This window comes from Homarus americanus, unplaced genomic scaffold (assembly GCF_018991925.1).
Source record: "Homarus americanus isolate GMGI-L3 unplaced genomic scaffold, GMGI_Hamer_2.0 scaffold367, whole genome shotgun sequence".
Lineage (NCBI taxonomy): Eukaryota > Metazoa > Arthropoda > Malacostraca > Decapoda > Nephropidae > Homarus > Homarus americanus.
In genome coordinates this window covers 2,482,757-2,502,756 of record NW_024743709.1, presented here as the reverse complement: position 1 = coordinate 2,502,756, position 20,000 = coordinate 2,482,757, and the positions used below count along the sequence as shown (strand labels likewise).

The 20,000-nt window shown below is 41.3% G+C and overlaps 1 protein-coding gene across 1 annotated transcript in view; it reads right to left on the bottom strand.

Moving 5' to 3' along the window:
• LOC121877353 (5-hydroxytryptamine receptor 2A-like) overlaps positions 1-20,000 on the bottom strand; it is a 147,732-nt gene that overhangs the window by 84,738 nt on the left and 42,994 nt on the right. Inside the window, exon 2 of the mRNA XM_042383073.1 lies at positions 11,678-13,351. Within this exon, the coding sequence (XP_042239007.1) occupies positions 11,678-12,068 (391 nt within the window). The 5' untranslated portion in view covers positions 12,069-13,351. The remainder of the gene's footprint in view (positions 1-11,677; positions 13,352-20,000) is intronic.

Sequence of the window (20,000 nt, the reverse complement as noted above, 5' to 3'; positions counted from 1 at the left end):
TGTAAAGAAACAGGTACACATGAAAACGGACACATGTACACGAACACAGAAACAAGTACATATGAACACAGCAACACGTACACATGAATACAGAAACACGTACACATAAACACAGAAACACGTACACATGAATAAAGAAACACGTACATATAAACACAAAAACACGTACACATGAACACAGCAACACGTACACATGAACACAGCAACACGTACACATGAACACAGCAACACGCACACATGAACACAGGAACACGTACACAGAGACGCTGGGATCGATATTAGTAGGTCAGTTCACTATGATAAAATCTTCATTCCCCTTCCTCCCTCCTTACACTCTTCCATTCCTCCCCACCCCACACTCCTATATCCTCCCCACTCCTCCCCACTCCTCCCCACAGAGCGTCAATACTTGTCCCTCACTCGTGAAAAGACTCGGAATAAAATGAATGTCTGGCCGCCCACTGTCACCCCTCACCCCAGCCCTCACCCCAGCCCTCACCCCAGCCTCCCCCAGCCCCCACCCCACCTCACCCCACCCCTCACCCCAGCCCTCACCCCAGCCCCCACCCCAGCCCTCACCCCAGCCCCTCACCCCAGCCCTCTGCCTGTCACTGCACTCTTCCTGTCACCTTCTCCTGTCACTCACTCTCCTGTCACTCTCCCCTGCACTCACTCTTCCCTGTCACTCACTCTCCTGTCACCACTCTCCCTGTCACTCACCTCCTGTCACCACACTTCCCTGTCACTCTCTCCCCCGTCACTCACACTCTCCCTGTCACTCACTCCCTGTCACCACATTCTCCCGTCACTCACACTCTCCTGTTACTCTCTCTCCTGTCACTCACTCTCTCCTGTCACTCTCCCCTGTCACCACACTCTCCTGTCACCACATTCTCCTGTCACTCACACTCTCCTGTTACTCTCTCCTGTCACTCACTCTCCCGTCACTCTCCCCCCGTCACTCACACTCCTGTCACTCACCTCCTGTCACCACATTCTCCTGTCACCACACCTCCTGTTACTCTCTCCCGTCACTCACTCTCTCCCGTCACTCACTCTCCTGTCACTCACACTCTCCCGTCACTCACTCTCCTGTCATCACATTCTCCTGTCACTCACACTCCTGTCACCAAACTCTCCTGTCACTCACTCTTGTCACAGCTGTAGGGACGTGAGCGAAACTCAACTTTGTGTAAATTAATATTTTTTTTTCATTATTTTTCTTGGATTTTTAATGTTGGTGTAATTCTGCTGACAATATTTTTGTACCCTGTCTGTGTTACCTAATGTTGTTGTTGTGGTTGTTGTGGTAGTGTTGTGTTTGTAGTGGTAGTTGTTGTGATGTTGTGGTTTTGTTGCAGGTGTTGTGGTTGTAGTGGTAGTTGTTGTGGTTGTTGTGGTTTTGCGTGTTGCTTGGTTGTAGTGGTAGTTGTTGTGGTTGTTGTGGTTTTTGCTGGGTTGCGTTGTGGTTGTTGTGGGTTGTTGTTGAGTTGTTGTGGTTGTTGTGGTAGTTGTTGTGGTTGTTGTGGTTTTTGCTGCAGGTGCTTTAAGTAGTGTGTTGTGGATGTTGTGGTTTTTGTGTCAGTCAGCAGCCGCTCGTGACGCTCTGTCATGGCGCCAGCCCCAGAGCAGCCTGTCATGACGCTGCATCTTGGTCGTCAGTACCGTCAAGTGACGCCATCTGTCATTCCCATGGGCCTGTTCTGCCCATGGGCCTGGGCTCTGCATCCCCCAGCCTGCACTGCCATCATTCAAACAGCCTGCCTGTTTTACCGCCGCTCACCAAACGCCCACCCATGCTGTGCTCAATCTATCCAGCAACGCACCATGCCCGTGCTTATGACAACTTGAACCCCTGTCCCGAACCAACCCCAACCCAAACCCCTTAATTCCCCAAGCATCTTTCAACCGGACAAACCAGGCTCAGTCAATGCTACATCATTTCCACAAGAGGTCGTGCCCAGCCCACCAAGGCCGATCAAGCCAGCCATACCCAGCTGGCTGCCGACTGCCTGCATGCAGGCCAGTTTGTGCTGGTTGATTAAGCATGGTGTTTGTGCTAGGTTAAGGATTGCAAGGCAGGTTGGTGTTTTCAAGGTTGGGATTGCTGATGTGCAGTGCCAGGTTAGGTTGGTTGCCGATTGCTGATGCAGTGTCAGGTTAAGGCCGACTGGTTGACAAGTAGGTTGTGTTGTGGTTTAAGGTCGATTTGGTTGCAAAGGTAGGTTAGGTTAGGTTGTGATCAACGCATATCAGTCTCATAAGAAACAGATATAAAGTCAGTGATGTTTGTGGCAGGTTGTTGGATGAGGTTAAAGTTAGGTTAGGTTAGGTCAAATTCAGTAGGATAGGATAAATTAGATTAATATTGGGTATGGGAGGTTTGGTTAGGTTAGGTCAGGTCAAGTTAGGTCAAATTGAGTCAGGCTTATGTGTAAAGAAAGTACCAAAAAATATTCACATAAACTCTGGACCAATAAAAAAGTTGCTAAAATCTGAGCTGACAAGACAGAATAAAACTAAATAAAAACAAATTCATAAAATCAGATAAAACAGAAATAAAAAACAAAGCAAAAATTTTGTTTGATAATTTTGCTTTTTATCTTTAATATTTTACGATAATGATGATAACTAATGTTTGGGAAAATATGTAAATTGATTAAAATTAGTTTAAAGAATAGAAAAAATAATGCATACATACGTACATAAAAACATACATACATACATACATACATACATACATACATACATACATACATACATACATTTACGTACACACACTGACACTTATAAACAATACACATGCAGAGAGAGAGAGAGAGAGAGAGAGAGAGAGAGAGAGAGAATAATGGCGTATAATTACCCTTCAATTAGTGTGGCCATCAGTGTAAAGTAATGATCCTTGTACTAAATTATCCATCTGGTCATTCATCTCCTCTTAAATGCGGGGATCACTGTGGGGCTCATCTCCCACCCTCCTCTTACAGCATCATTTATCATCCTTAATTTGCATAATTACAGGTGAGAGTGAGGCGTGAGGGAGGGTATGATTGGTAATTGTCCTAGAGCAAGAAGGATTGATGATTAGGCTGAATATTACATGACATTGTTTCACGGAGGATTGGTCATTAACTCACTCATCATCATCCTAGTTAATTCATCATCATTCTAACTCACTCATTATCATCCTTTCAATTCCCAAATCTTCCAAAATAAATGAATTCTCTTCCTGTAAATATGGTACTTTAACCTAACCTGACCTGACCTAACCTAACCTAACCAACTAGACTTAACCTAACTTAACGTGACCTGACCTAACTCGACCTAACGTAAAGAGACTTAACCTGATCCTAACCTAACTTAACGTGACCTGACCTAACTCGAGCTAACATAGCCTAACCTAATGTAAAGTTTAACCTAACCTAACCTAACCTAGTTCACTCTTAACCTGACCTCTTGTGACCTAACCTGACCTTGACTTTTACTGAAGAATTATATAAGAATTAAAAAAACACATTTAATTCTTAACTTTTCGAAAGGTTTCAGTTTTTCTGCTCAACCGAAAAGAAAGATTTTTTTTAGTTTTTGCACACAGGTATGGGATTATGTGTGTGTGTGTGTGTGTGTGTGTGTGTGTGTGTGTGTGTGTGTGTGTGTGTGTGTGTGTGTACCTGACTCCTACCATATATAAAGGCAAGAGTCTCCAAAGCGTAAATACACAAACAGACAAACAAACAATATGTCCATGCGGGAGTTAAAAAGCGAATGGTAAAATATATACTAATACAAACACACACACACTCCCCTGTTAATACTGAGAGAGAGAGAGAGAGAGAGAGAGAGAGAGAGAGAGAGAGGGGAGGGAGAGAGGGGAGAGAGAGAGAGAGAGAGAGAGAGAGAGAGAGAGAGAGAGAGAGAGGGAGGGGAGAGAGAGGGAGAGAGAGAGAGAGAGAGAGAGAGAGAGAGAGAGAGAGAGAGAGAGAGAGAGAGGGAGAGAGAGAGAGAGAGAGAGAGAGAGAGAGAGAGAGAGAGAGAGAGAGAGAGAGAGAGAGAGAGAGAGAGAGAGAGAGAGAAGAGAGAGAGAGAGAGAGAGGGAGAGAGAGAGAGAGAGAGAGAGAGAGAGAGAGAGAGAGAGAGAGAGAGAGAGAGAGAGAGAGAGAGAGAGAGAGAGAGAGAGAGAGAGAGAGGGGAGAGAGAGAGAGAGAGAGAGAGAGAGAGAGAGAGAGAGAGAGAGGATACATAACTCTCTCTTGGTCAGTGTTACATACACACTTGTCTTTCTTATTCTCTCACCCGTGTGTCTTTTTTTATATTTTTTCTTCTCTCAACCATCCTCTTATCCCACTCATCCTCCTCTCTACCACTAATCCTGCCTCCCACTCACCCTCCCACTCATCCTCTCCCCATCACTCTCCTCTCTCCCACTCTCATTCCTCTCCCACTCATCCCTTCCCACTCATCCTCTCCCATTCACCCTGCTCTCCCACCATCTCTCCCACTCATCCTCCATGTCAGAAACTTGAGGCAGCAAGACACTTTCCTTCCGCCTCTGTAAACACCCAACTTGTGTTCCTGTGCAAAGGCACTACCTGACGCCACTCTCTCAGCTGGCACTGTCCTTCACCTCCCAGTTGGCACTGTTCTCACTTCCAGTTGGCACTGACCTGCACCAGCTGGCACTGACCTGCACTTTCCAGTTGGCACTGACCTGCACCTCCCAGCTGACACTGTCCCCTCACTCTTTCCAGTTGGCACTGACCTGCACTTTCCAGTTGGCACTGACCTGCACTTTCCAGTTGGCACTGACCTGCACTTTCCAGCTGGCACTGACCTGCACTTCCAGTTGGCACTGACCTGCACTTTCCAGTTGGCACTGGACCTGCACTTTCCAGTTGACACTGTCCTTCACTTCTCAGTTGGTGCTGACCTCACCTCCCAGTTGGCAATTGTTCTTCACTTTCCAGTTGGCACTAACCTTCACCTCCCAGTTGCTTGACCTGCACTTCTCACATGACACTGTCCTACACTTCCCAGCTGGCAGTCTGTTGCGTCTTATAAAAATTGGGGCACAAAATCCCACAGATGAGTCAGACAAAATCCCACAAAATCCCACAGGTGAGTCAGGTGTATGTGGTGTCAGCAATTAAAGCGACAGGTGTGTGAGGTTAACTCCAGCCTTTTGAGAGCTGGGTGGCGGTCGGGAGGTTGGCCAGAGATAATGACTCTTGAATCCCTGTTGAAGGATTAATTACGTTTCGTGGAGGGATGGATGAAGGGAGGAGGGAGGGAGGGGAGGATTGATTTACATGACTGGGGGAGGGATGGATGATGGAGGGAGAAGGAAGTTAGTTAATAGTAAAGGAATAGGCATAGTGGGTGAGAGGGGGAAGAAGAGAGAAAGAGGAGGATGGAGGGAAGAGGTTGAGGGAGAGGAAGATCTGGTAGAGAACATTTGGGTAGAAAGTATAAATCTAGAGAGATAAAGAGCGAGAGAGTGAGAGTATGGAGAGATAGAGAGAGAGGGAGTAGAAAGAGAGATAGAGAGAAGGAGAGGAGTAGAGAGAGTAAGAAAGAGAGTAGAGAGTAAGAGAGATAGGGGAGAGAGTAAGAGAGAGAGGTAGAGAGTATGGGATAGAGAGAGAGAAGAAAGAGAGATAGAGAGTAAGAGAGATAGAGAGAGTAAGAAGAGAGATAGAGAGTATGAGAGATAGAGAGAGTAAAAGAGAGATAGAGAGTAAGAGAGATAGAGAGAGAGTAAGAAAGAGAGATAGAGAGTAAGAGATAGAGAGAGAGTAAGAAAGAGAGATGAGAGGACGAGAGATAGAGAGAGTAAGAAAGAGAGATGAGAGAGTAAGAGAGATAGAGAGAGAGTAGAAAGAGAGATAGAGAGTAAGAGAGATAGAGAGAGAGTAAGAAAAGAGAGATAGAGAGTAAGAGAGATAGAGAGAGAGAGTAAGAAAGAGAGAGGAGAGAGTAAGAGAGATAGAGAGAGAGTAAGAAAGAGAGATAGAGAGTAAGGAGAGAGAGAGAGAGAGTAAGAAAGAGAGATAGAGAGAAGAGAGATAGAGAGAGAGTAAGAAAGAGAGATAGAGAGTAAGAGAGATAGGGAGAGAGTAGAAAGAGAGATAGAGCAGAGAGATAGAGAGAGGTAAGAAAGAGAGATAGAGAGTAAGAGAGATAGAGAGAGAGTAAGAAAGAGAGATAGAGAGTAAGAGATAGGGAGAGAGTAAGAGAGATAGAGAGAGGAGAGATAGAGAGAGAAGAAAGAGAGATAGAGAGTAAGAGAGTGAGAGAGAGAGTAAGAAAGAGAGATAGAGAGTAAGAGAGATAGGGAGGAGAGTAAGAAAGAGGAGATAGAGAGGGGGAGAGGATAGAGAGAGAGTAAGAAAGGAGAGATAGAGAGTAAGAGAGATAGAGGAGAGTAAGAAAGAGAGATAGAGAGTAAGAGGAGATAGAGAGAGAGAAGAAAGAGAGATAGAGAGGGTGAGATAGAGAGAGAGAAAGAGAGATAGAGAGTAAGAGAGATAGAGAGAGTAAGAAAGAGATAGAGAGAAGGAGAGATGGGAGAGAGAGTAGGAAAGAGAGATAGAGAGTAAGAGAGATAGAGAGAGAGTAAGAAAGAGAGATAGAGAGTAAGAGAGATAGAGAGAGAGTAAGAAAGAGAGATAGAGAGTAAGGAGAGATAGAGAGATGGGAAAGAGAGAGAGAGTGGTAGATATAGAGAGAGGCAAAAGAGAGAGAGAGTAAGAGAGATGGGGAGAGAGTAAGAGAGAGATAGAGAGTATGAGATATAGAGAGAGAGGAGAGAGAGGAGAGTAAGAGAGATAGAGAGAGAGTAAGAAAGAGAGATAGAGAGTATGAGATAGAGAGAGAGTAAGAAAGAGAGATAGAGAGTAAGAGAGATAGAGAGAGAGTAAGAAAGAGAGATAGAGAGTAAGAGAGATAGAGAGAGAGTAAGAAAGAGAGATAGAGAGAAGGAGAGATAGAGAGAGGTAGGGAGATAGAGAGTAAGAGAGTAGAGAGAGAGAGAAAAGAGAGATAGAGAGTAAGAGAGATAGAGAGAGTAAGAAAGAGAGATAGAGAGATGAGAGATAGAGAGAGAGTAAGAAAGAGAGATAGAGAGTAGGAGAGATAGAGAGAGAGGAAGAAAGAGAGATAGAGAGGTAAGAGAGAGAGAGAGAGAGTAAGAAAGAGAGATAGGACTAATGAGAGTCTCACTGGAGATTCTTAAACTATAAGGTTTCTTGGGTGTCTTTTCAGATCTTGTCTGATAGAAATTATATTAATGGAAAGAAGATGAACCAAGATTATATATATATACATATATAGTAGGAGTAGTCACTGAATGTCGCATATATCTACGACTCAATAACTCAACACAGCTAGAGTAACTACTTTTGTATTAGGATATTTAATATTAAGGTACAAAATGATTGAGTAGTGGCTATTAGGGAGGCTGGAGCCACCTCACCTCACCTCACCTCACCTCACCTCACCTCACCTCACCTCACCTCACCTCACCTCACCTCCACAAAAAAAAGTAGCAGCAGCAGCAGCATTATAGCCTCAGCTCACAACTTTAAGACACAGTTCACTGGCCCAGCTGTGTGAGCCTGTGGCTAAGGGCTCATAGCAGGTTCAGTGCTGATGAGGGACAGTGACACAGACAGACACATGTTAATAGATAGATAGATAGATAGATAGATAGATAGATAGATATAGATAGATCAGGTTCTCGTCACAGGTTGCATATTCACCAGGAAGCAGTCAGCGTCAGCACGAGCGATCACCAACACCAGACGGACGTTCGCCAGCCATCACTTCACCTCAAGTAGGTCATTAAGTTCTTATTCTTTTAATACCTTAATTGCCGTCATTTCCTTACTAACAACCGTCCCTCCCTTAATGGTGTAGTTGATGTTCCTGTAATTACCTGCTGTGGCATCAATCACCATCATCACCATTACTATCATTAACCTCTTAACTGGTGGTTGTAATTACTTAATCACGGTGATTATATGAGAGGATTCCCAGGGGGTAATTAGTGTTGTAGCTTTAATAATGTATGTGGTAATGTGAGTCAGTTTGGTGATTACCGTCAACAGTTTATTTCTGTTAAATGGTCTTTATGTTCTTACTACTGACGCCTTCAGGAGATCATGTACACGTAGGTAGGCCATGTGTGTACCGATCGGTCATGTACACACAGGTGAGTCATGTGTGTACAGGTTGATCATGTATATTCATCTACACTGATCTCCTGCGTGTACGTTGAGACACGTCAACCAGGTAGCCAATCAGCGAAAAGGTTGTGAAAAGCCACTCAACCACAACCAATCAGAATCAAGGATGCTCCAAGAAATACAATTTTAGTATATCAACGCTGATGGAGTAGAGACCAACATCCAATTAGCGTTCAGTTTTCCTGAGGATAATTATATTAGCAAATCAGCGCCAAGGATTAGCCAAAAACCACAAGCTAAGTGAACTGGAGGCTCAAGAAGGAGAAAGCAAGAACCAATCAGCGTGAAGAATTTAAATAGGGCTAGACTCTTAGCCAATCAGCGCTTCAGGATTATTAAGATGGTTTCTATCAGCCTCAAGATACGCCAGAGGGCTAGTGTCTTAGCTAATCAGCGCTCCAGGATTATAAGAAGAAGTGGCCAATCAGCGTCGAGGGACTCCCGAGGGCTAGAATCTCAGCCAATCATCTGTATTTAAGACGGGACATGAGTAGAGGTAGTTTCACTTTGGACTCTTGAGCTGAAGAAGCTCGGTCGGGGGGGGTGGAGGGAGGGAGGGTGGGAGAGAGGGAGGGGAAGGGGGTGGGGGGAGGGTGGGAGAGGAGGAAGGGGGGGTGGAGGGAGGGAGGGTGGGAGTAGAGGGAGGAAGGGGGTGGGGAGGGAGGGAGAGGGTGGGGAGTAGAGGGAGGAAGGGAGGGGTGGAGGAGGGAGAGGTGGGAGTAGGAGGGGAGGAAGGAGGTGGAGGGGAGAGAGGGTGGAGTAGAGGGAGGAAGGAGGTCTTAAGAGAGGGAAGAGTGTGCAGGTAGTCTCTCTGTATTAAAGAAAGTATAGTAAAAAATTAAAGAAAGTATAATGGAAAAATTATAGAAAGTATTAAAGATAGTTAAAGAAAGTATGAATAGGAGTTTCTTAAAAGTTACTCCAGAACTTTGTGCCGTAATTAAAGAAGGGAGCTCTGATGACACAAGACCCATGACTGAAGACCCATGACTCAAGCCCCATGACTCGAGACCCATAACCCAAGCCCCATGACTAGAGATCCATGACTCAAGCACTATGACTAGAGATCCATGACTGGCCCCATGACTAGAGATCCATGACTCAAGCCCTATGACTCAAGACCCATAACCCAAGCCTAATGACTTGAGATCCATTATTCAATACCCATAATTTATGAGTTATCACTGATTATAAAGGTAACTATAATAAATAATAGTATAATAATAATAATAATAAGCATAATAATAATAATAATAATAATAATAATAATAATAATAATAATAATAATAGTAATAATAATAATAATAATATAATAATAATAATAATAATAATAATAATAATAATAATAATAATAATAATAATAATAATAATAATAATAATAATAATTAATAATAATAATAATTAAATAATAATAATAATAATAATAATAATAATAATATTAATAATAATAATTAATTAATAAAATAATAATAATAATAATAATAATAATAATAATAATAATAATAATAATAATAATAATAATAATAATAATAATAATAATAATAATAATAATAATAGTAATAATAATAATAATAATAATAATAATAATAATAATAATAATAATAATAATAATAATAGGTCGGTAAACTCTACGGACATCACCATCACATTTCACTTTCATCTACCTTTAACGGTCAGGTTCTCAGCTGAATAAAATCATCTGGCGTTAACCCGAATATAATACCTATGGGTTACTTTGCCACCAACTCTATTAATAAACTGTTTATTATTATTATTACACTCACTGGTTGTATACAAGATGGACGAGACTATAAAAACATCTTTAATAATACGAGAGAGACGAACTGACGGACAGACTTAGATGTATATATAGATAAAGGAATATTTCATTATATTTTGCGAGTATAACAAAGCTTTTATAGTACTGGTATTAACCTCTGATAACATCATTAATGTATGAATGTGTAGGTGTGTCTGTAATAATAATAATAATAATAATAATAATAGTAATAATAATAATAGTAATAATAATAGTAATAATAATAATAATAATAATAATAATAATAATAATAATAATAATAATAATAATAATAATAATAATAATAATAATAATTAACGGTTTATTAAGATAACATGACAGCCAGAAGGTTGAAAATATACAATAAACAGGGATAATAAGTTACATATGGTGCAACTGGGGAGTGGGTCACTTGAGTAACTAAAGCTTTCAGTACAAAAGGATAAGAAACATAGAGTCAACATATAGATTAACTATATATCTGGTACTGTGGGAACTGGACTTGTAAACACTCTTGTGTATGTACGTATGTATGTATGTATGTATGTATGTATGTATGTATGTATTTATGTGTGTAGGTGAAACTAAATACAGAGAATTTCATATTGTCTTATAAATTAGAGACACAGAAAGAGAGAGAGAGAGAATTAGAGATAATAAGAGATACAATATTAGACGAAATAACAACGAAAGAGACACTACTTGTTGAACACACTCATCATCATCATTCTCTGTGTGCTGTGATAGGTGTGTTCTGCTGTTGTGTTTTGATGTTTCATGTTCTCTTGTGGTGTTCAGACGTTGTGTTCTGTTGTGTGGTGTTCAGACGTTGTGTTCTGTTGTGTGGTGTTCAGACGTTGTGTTCTGTTGTGTGGTGTTCAGACGTTGTGTTCTGTTGTGTGGTGTTCAGACGTTGTTGTGTTCTGTTGTGTGGTGTTCAGACGTTGTGTTCTGTTGTGTGGTGTTCCGTTATGTTCTGTTGTGTGGTTGTGTTCTGTTGTGTGAGTGTCTATGACTGTGTTCTGTTGTGTGGTGTTCTTGAGACGTTGTGTTCTGTTGTTCCGTTGTGTTCTGTTGTCAGGTGTTCAGACGTTGTGTTCTGTTGTGTGGTGTTCAGACGTTGTGTTCTGTTGTGTGGTGTTCAGACGTTGTGTTCTGTTGTGTGGTGTTCAGACGTTGTGTTCTGTTGTGTGGTGTTCAGACGTTGTGTTCTGTTGTGTGGTGTTCAGACGTTGTATTCTGTTGTGTGGTGTTCAGACGTTGTGTTCTGTTGTGTGTTCGTCTTCTATATTAAGACCCCAAATGTCCATCGGGTTTACTACGGTGCTTCACCTCACTTCACCTGAGATGAACAACTGTTGTCACTGAAGCCATATAAAGATACTTGACATTGGCCAGAGTTAAGGGCGCCTGACCTTGGATGAAGAATAAATACCATCTGCTCTACTGCAACGAAGTTATTAACATTGGTCTCAAAGTTTATAACACTGAGACAGAACAAGTTAATAACACTGAAACAACGCAAATTAATGGCACTGACATAGAACAAGTTAATGACACTGACATAGAACAAATTAATAACACTTAAACAACACAAGTTAATGGCACTGATATAGAACAAGTTAATGGCACTGACCTAAGATAAGGACAACGATGGAGAGCGGCATGACGAGGGAGGCCACCATGAGGTCGGTGACGGCGAGGGACAAGAGGAAGTAGTTGGTCATGTTCTGGAGGCGACGATCCCACGAGATGGCCAGGATGAGCAGTATGTTGCCGAAGAGCGTCAACAACACCACCAGCAGGGCTACCAGACCCCACCAATTGGCTGCTGGCGTCGTCAGTGGCCCTCCTCCTCCTCTTCCTCCTCCGATATCCTCTTCCTCCCATGTCGCTGTGGTGTTGTCGTCGCCGCTCCAGTAAGTCAGGTTGCCAGGGTAGGCCAGAGTGGAGAGGTTGAGAGCATAGAGGTAGTCGTGGAGGAAGGGGCTGGTGGTGATGGGGCCGAGGTCCCCAGGGGCGGTCATGGAGGTCACTTTGATACACTTTAGCACACTTTAACACTTAGACTGCACTTTTATACATAGAAAAAAAAATAGGCGCCACTTTTTAACCTTACTGCCTTGGCGACACTGACGATACCGATCTTTGCTTCCTGGAATTTCTACTCACTCGAACGTATCAATACGATCTTTTAACGTTCCTCCTTCCGTTCACTTGATTCCCATCACCTGCCGGTCACTGGAACACACTTCATTGCCAAGTCGCTGCCATATGGTGTGATTTAATTAAGGCTATGTCACTGGTCTGTGTATCTCACCAGGCCGCTGCACCAACCACGTAAATATAATCCCACTAGCACCAGGCAGATAGTGTGACTTACTGTAGCTTACCGCTTGGCCTTGTTGTAGCTGCACCAAGCAAGTCAAAGCTACGGGCACCAAGCAGAAGGTGTGACTTGAGGTGTTAATGGTTCGTTTATCTCATCAGGCATCTACACCAAGCACGTCAGTACTACAAGCACCAAGCAGATGGCATTTTGTGGTGCATTTAAATATATATATATCACCAGCGTTTATATCTTCACAAAGTAGTTTCTCTAGACACGAAGAATCTGCCTGTCTGTCTGTCTGTCTGTCAACGAAATGGTTAAAGGAACCTTAGGCTACGTTTCATTGGTCAGTATTCTTATATATGAGGCTGAGAGTTGTTTAGTATATGAATGACATATATGACACGCAGCTCACTTATATCGATGTTTTTTTTATATTTCAAGACGTTTATGTTTTGTAGATATTATATGGAATTATAACAGCTGGGCAAGGTATATATATATATATGTCATTATACCTGCTTATGTAAATGCGTATAGCTTATATCACTGCCGGTACGAGTGATGGACATTATATAGGAGAAGCATATATGGTAAAAATCGATTCAGCAGGTATGTATATATAAGACGAACACCCACACGGTCACAGACGAAATATATGCGACATTTCACACCTGTACACTTAAGACAGGTATGTAAATAAGCATATCTTCCTACTCTCCATATCTGTCGCTTTCTGAAGGTGATTAATTAATTTTACTAAAACACACCTGCACCCCTCAACAAGTCTCTAACACACATGTGGCCTCAACACTGTCTGAAGTGGAGTAGTTCACATGTGCTCTGGTCAGGTGTGGTAGGTGTGTCCTTGATTCTACCTGTCTTACGTCATAACTGTAAGGAAGTAGGTGTGTTGTGGTCAATTATTTCTCTTCCCAGGACGAAAGACTTCACGCCACACCGCTGACGGCAACACACCTGGGGAAAATAATCATAATTGATATAGGTGAGTTGAGCAAATTAATTACACACACACACACACACACACACACACACACACACACACACACTGTAAATTAAGACAAATAAAGCTAAAGGGATTCTAAAAAAAATTGAAATATTTTTAGCCCTGAGTGTAATTATTACGAGTTAACTTATTAATTAAATGACGACGTACATAGAGAGATGACGCAGCACGATACAACGCACCGTGAGACCACAACACAACACAACACAACGACACACCACAGCAACACAACACAACCACAACTACAACACAACACAACACAACACGACACAACGACACACCATGGTTACAACACAACACAACACAACTGCTTTAAGCACACACCGTGGACCCACAACACAATAACACAACCTGGCTTTAGCAACACAACACAACTTTACTTGGACACAACCACAACCTAACCCACAACACGACACCACAACACAACCACAGCAACACAACACAACACAACACAACACGACACAACACGACACACCATGGACCCGCAACCACAACACAACACAACGCTTACAACTTACACCGTGGACCACAACACAACTAACTAACACAACACAACACAACACAACACAACTTACACCGTAGACCCACAACCTGGCACAACCCCACAACACAACACCGTGGACCTAACCTAACCCACAACCACAACACAACACAACACAACACAACACAACACACCGTGGACCACAACACAACACAACACAACACAACACACCGTGGACCACAACACAACACAACACAACACAACACAACACAACACACAGAAATGGACCACAACACAACACAACCTGTACACCACAACACAACACAACACAACACAACACAACACAACACAACACAACACAACACAACACACTGCAACACAACTTCCCCCCCCAACACAGCACACAACACAACACACCGTGGACCACAACACAACACACCTAGCACAACACAACACAACACAACACGACACACCATGGACCGCAACACAACACAACACAACACAACACAACACAACACAACACAACACAACACAACACAACACACCGTGGACCACAACACAACACAACACAACACAACACAACACAGCACAACACGACACACCATGGACCGCAACACAACACAACACAACACAACACAACACAACACAACACAACACAACACAACACAACACACCGTGGACCACAACACAACACAACACAACACAACAGACATTATTGCATTTTGCTTTACTTTCTAATTTTGGAAATAATACCAAAAACAGAGGATTTCTTGTGGCCTTTAATTAATTCTTCCCTTAATCCTAATCTGGGTCTGGGGAGACTTTGGGTTTGTCTGTTTGTTTGTTTGTTTGTTTGTTTGTTTATGGCTGTTTGTTTGTTCGTCTATATGTCTGTTTGTTTGTTTGTTTGTTTGTTTGTCTATGTGTTGTTTTGTTTGTTGTCTATGTATTTATTTTGTTTTATTTATCTATATGTATTTGTTTTGTTTCATTTGTCTATTTATTCGTTTGTTTGTTTATATGTCTGTTTGTTTGTTTGCTTATTTCTATTATACTTTTGTTTGTTTGTTTGTCTATATGTCTGGCTGTTTGTTTGTCTATATGTTCGTTTGTTTGTTTGTATTTTTCATTTGTTTCTTGGGTATTTTTTATTGTTATTGTGTTTGATTTTGTTTGTTTTAATTTTCTGCACGTGTGTGTGTGTGTAATTTTCGGTTCCGACATGTATGTATGTATGTATGAATGTATGTATGTATGTATGTATGTATGTATGTATGTATGTATGTATGTATGTATGTATGTATGTATGTATGTATGTATGTATGTTGGAGAAACCTTGTTAACTCCGTTGTGTGCGTTCATTAATGGCCCAGGATCGTGTGGAGGTCAGCTGACAATAGAGAGAGCGGGGTAAACAGAGAGAGAGAGGCGGAGGGAAACAGAGAGAGAGGGGGGTGGAACAGAGAGAGAGGGGGGTGGGACAGAGAGAGAAAGGGGTGGGACAGAGAGAGAGGGGGGTGGAACAGAGAGAGAGAGATAGAGGGAAACAGAGAGAGAGAGGGAAACAGAGAGAGAGAGAGAGGGACAGACAGTCATAAACTGTAATCTTTTATTTTGTTTTTCTCGGCCGGTAAACTCCCCACAAACGCCTTTTAAGATATTCATGAATATTTAACTATCTGTTGCAAAGTTAGAACGTTCATTTAAATATTTAATCATAAAGGTATCTTGACCACAGTGTGCGGACCAACTTGTATATTGAAAACTTGTTTGCCTGAAGAAACGAGACAGAACTTGGCGTTAAATATATTATCAACGTTTGGCAATAAAAGGCGTGAAAAAATATATGTAACAGAAGAGGATTATTACTCGGCTTTTGCTTCTGTCCCAGTATAACTCTGTATATGTAAAGCTATTAATATTATTCTCCGTTTTGTAATCCCAAATAAGCACAGGTACTTCCTCTTATGGTAATCCTGAAACCAAATATTGCAGTCGCCTCTCGCTCCATTGTATAGAAACTGAGGCGCAGGATAAAGAAGAGGAGTTATATATGACTGTTATAAATATGTGAACTAGATCCCCGTATACCTCCTACTCACAAAAGACGGATCAGATCCCTCACCTCGGGTAGACGTGGAGCGCCTCATCAATTATTCCAGATTACCTCCCCATTTCCCCACTAAACTCTCAGCAGAACTTAAGCTAATGTTTGGCGATAGGTTGTTAAATAGTCAAGAGTCCTCTCATAACTAATCAGTGTGGGTGTGGGTGATGACTCCGTTGGTGCCCATGCGTGGTAGGGTTTGTTGACATGACGTAACAGCTCCCCGTGGTGTCAATAACGATAAGACAAATGCTATCGAGAAGTTTACAGTCCTTAATTATTTATATTTACACTCCGGGTCTCTTTTTGTCTGTTATTATAGTCTTGCCTTACGTTTCAGAGCTATAGTTTATCCAGTTGACGTTATACCATAGGCCTATATTTCAATAAGAAGCTGATCATCAATATCCGTGGACTAGACCTCATTTTGGTTGTAGATTAATGCGTATGGTTACAGTGTGTGTGTGTGTGTGTGTGTGTGTGTGTGTGTGTGTGTGTGTGTGTGTGTGTGTGTGTGTGTGTGTGTGTGTGTGTCCGTCCTTGCTAACGTATACAGGTGTTCAGGTCAATATTGAGGAAATAAATAATATCACAAGTTAGGTCAATGGAAAATTAATATACACACGTACGCACACTACACTCACACGTACAGACACAGACATACGTCCAAATATGTGTACACTAAACCACGTACATAATACACACACACACACACACACACACACACACACATATACACACACTCAAACCTGTTAAAATCACAACATTATTTACGCACATTATTACAGGTCCTGCAACACAGTATTACAGGACCTGCAACACATTATTACAGGACCTGCAACACAGTATTACAGGTCCTGCAACACAGTATTACAGGTCCTGCAACACCATTACAGGTCCTGCAACACCATTACAGGACCTGCAACACATTATTACAGGACCTGCAACACAGTATTATAGGTCCTGCAACACAGTATTACAGGTCCTGCAACACCATTACAGGTCCTGCAACACCATTACAGGACCTGCAACACATTATTACAGGACCTGCAACACAGTATTACAGGTCCTACAACACCATTACAGGATCTGCAACACAGAAAATCATTAATTAATCGTTTGATCTCATTTTTCAGAGAAGTTGTTTAACGTTCTTGAGTTTTTCGTTAATTTCGTCACAATAATGAAAGATCTCGTTCCCTCCGTCCTTGACATATACAGTATATTTGTAACGTGTCAAAAAAGTTGTTTATTTCGACGTTTAAGGTTTAACTGCAAGAGAGGCAGTTAACTATTAGATTTGATTAAGTTAGGTTACGCTGGTTTAGTTAGGATTAGTTTGGTTTAGTTAGGATTAGTTAGGTTAGATAGTTTTAGCTTAGATTACGTTACGTTTGGTTGCGTTGAGTTGAGTTAGGTTTGATTACCTGTTTTTATGGTTGTATTTAACTTACCATATATGTGTTTGTATGTATGTTTGTGTATAAATTTGCACGTAACTTTGTGTGTATATTTGAATGTACTGTATATATCTATGTATATTTGTATTTATGCTTGGACTGTATGTACGTTTGTAAAGACGAATGGTAAGGTGCTCCATTGTTTACCTTTTTCCTGTGTGATTTTATGAAGATCCACTCCATATAAAAGTACCCCAGCAGGCGAGGCAGTGGTAGTATTCACACACGACACACATAATCAGGCAGTCCCTACGTGTGTGTGTGTGTGTGACGACCCCCTCACCTAATACCACCTACTGCAGCAGCTCTGTACAGCATGTCAGTGTCTCCCTCTGTACGCTCAAGGACTAATAGTGTAAGACTGGGGCCACACAGCTCACAGTAACCTAAACCCAACCAATAACTACAGAAATTAGGCACTGAAGTCATCCCTGCTGCTACTGTTATTATATTCTTGCACAATTAACTCTACACACTAGTAAGATCCGAAGATTCGTAAACTGCAAAAGGTATTCCAGTCTTTTATTTGTGAGTCATTAACTTTAAGTACTCGTAAATTTTTGGCCATGAGCTGCCTGCCGCCTACAGTGGCACACCTGGAGGGACATCTGCGCAGACGTTATTTGGTTTGTCAGCGCAGCTGCGCCTTTCACCTCGCCATCTTGAACTTATTTTTAATTTTTGGCCTTAATGGTGGCTAATAAGCGTAAGATAAGAGGGGAAGGTACAGTAACTCTGCTGGAAAGATGCAGAAGTTAGTGATGAGTTTCCGTCTTACCCGAGAACTCGACCCTTTACTTCTCACTGAACGAAGGTATTACCCAAGCTCTCCGGTGACGTGAACCTCGCCAGTCCGGATAACTTACTGACAACTGGTGGTGTCGGGATTACTGCTACCTACTGAACACCTGCATATTTACTGCCAATTATTGACAGTCCCCAAATAATTCTAATAAGTTACTAAATCATGTTTGTTTATCGCGAGCAAGACTTCAGCGTCCACCATGTCTGTTCCTTTACTTTCCTTATTCTTTAGGAAGAGAAACACGAAACGCCAAGACAATATTTTCTTGAATTTCCACAGTTTATTGAAACACATGGCAGTGGGTGAGGGCGTGTTTATGTCTGAGGTGTTGTTGACATCAAGGACCTGCCCAGTGGTAATTATCCCCGAAAATGTTTGAAGGTGATTTGGTACACAGAAGCCAAGTTATTTATCGTGCTAATAAAGTCTTGTTATTTTTATGTTGTGTTACGACCGTGTCGTATTTTTTCTATTTTTTTTATATATAACAGCTCCCATGTTCCATATTATTCCTGTAATAATGTGTTAAATTTACTATTATATATTCTAGTCACCTTACCCTGTGCTGGTAAGGTTTTAACTGTCATTATTTGTTCAAGCCCATCTTATTTCTTTATTTTGTATTGTAACCAGCATTCTTTGTTCTCTAACGACCATCTGCATCGTTAAACGACCCACCGGCGGGTCGCGTGGCGGGAGCCGACCTTATATATAGGACCCACCAACTGACTTGAGTCAGTTCAGTCCTCTTGTCATACAGTACACATCCTTTGAGTGTCACTTGTTACTTATACTTAATTTATTTGTGTTGTTCCTGTCGCCACCAATGTGGTATATCTATGTGAGTACCTATTTATGTCTCTGTTTGTGTCCATCAGTATTTGCTTAGTTGTATTCAAGTAATTCAGTGTTGTTTCACGTTAGTTAATTTCAGTGATAGTTTTTATATGTTTATGCAGTGTTAACATAATCCAATGCTTTATTTTTATTCTTTTGATGTTTCGATGTTTTGTATCACTTGTGTCTTAAAAGTTTCGATGGTGAATCAATTTGTTGTGACAGCCTACGAGGCTCTTTATTGTGTTAATATTTAATCAATTAAATTCTTAATGGTTTATTTTATTTATTTTTATTCTCTTTTAATTTACTTCACTTTTTGTTTGGTTACGCCTAGAACCTGGATATTTAAGTAAATTAAGAGACGGCGTAACAGTTGTTATAGTTATTATATATTGTTGGTTATTAGGGGGGGATGGAGGTTATTTAAAAAAAAGTAGTAGTTGTAGTAATTAAATGATGGCGAAGGTATGGCTATTGGGGGAGGCTGGAGGCCATAATTAAAAAAAAGGTAGTAATTGTAGTAGTAGTAATCATCATCTTCCAACTAATTCAACAACAAATTCATCTTAACTCCGAACTGCTTTTGAAGTTTATAAACTTTGAAAGTAACCAAAGTAGCCCCAAGTCCTTTACCCTAATGACTCTGATCTACTTTATTCTATTACAAACTGTCAAACTTTGAGATAATTCTGGTTACATATAGAAAACGGGGAGTGAGAGAGAGAGCAGAGGAAATAAGAGTGGGAAATGAGAGATTAGAAGCAACAGAAGAGATTGAATTACGAAGGAAATGACAGAGAGATGAAGGAGGAATGGCAGTGGAAATTGAGTTCTAATACCTGCCTCATATTTTTAGGGAAATATAAATTTTTTCTTCATTTCGAGTTAATCTCCGCTAGATATTGCC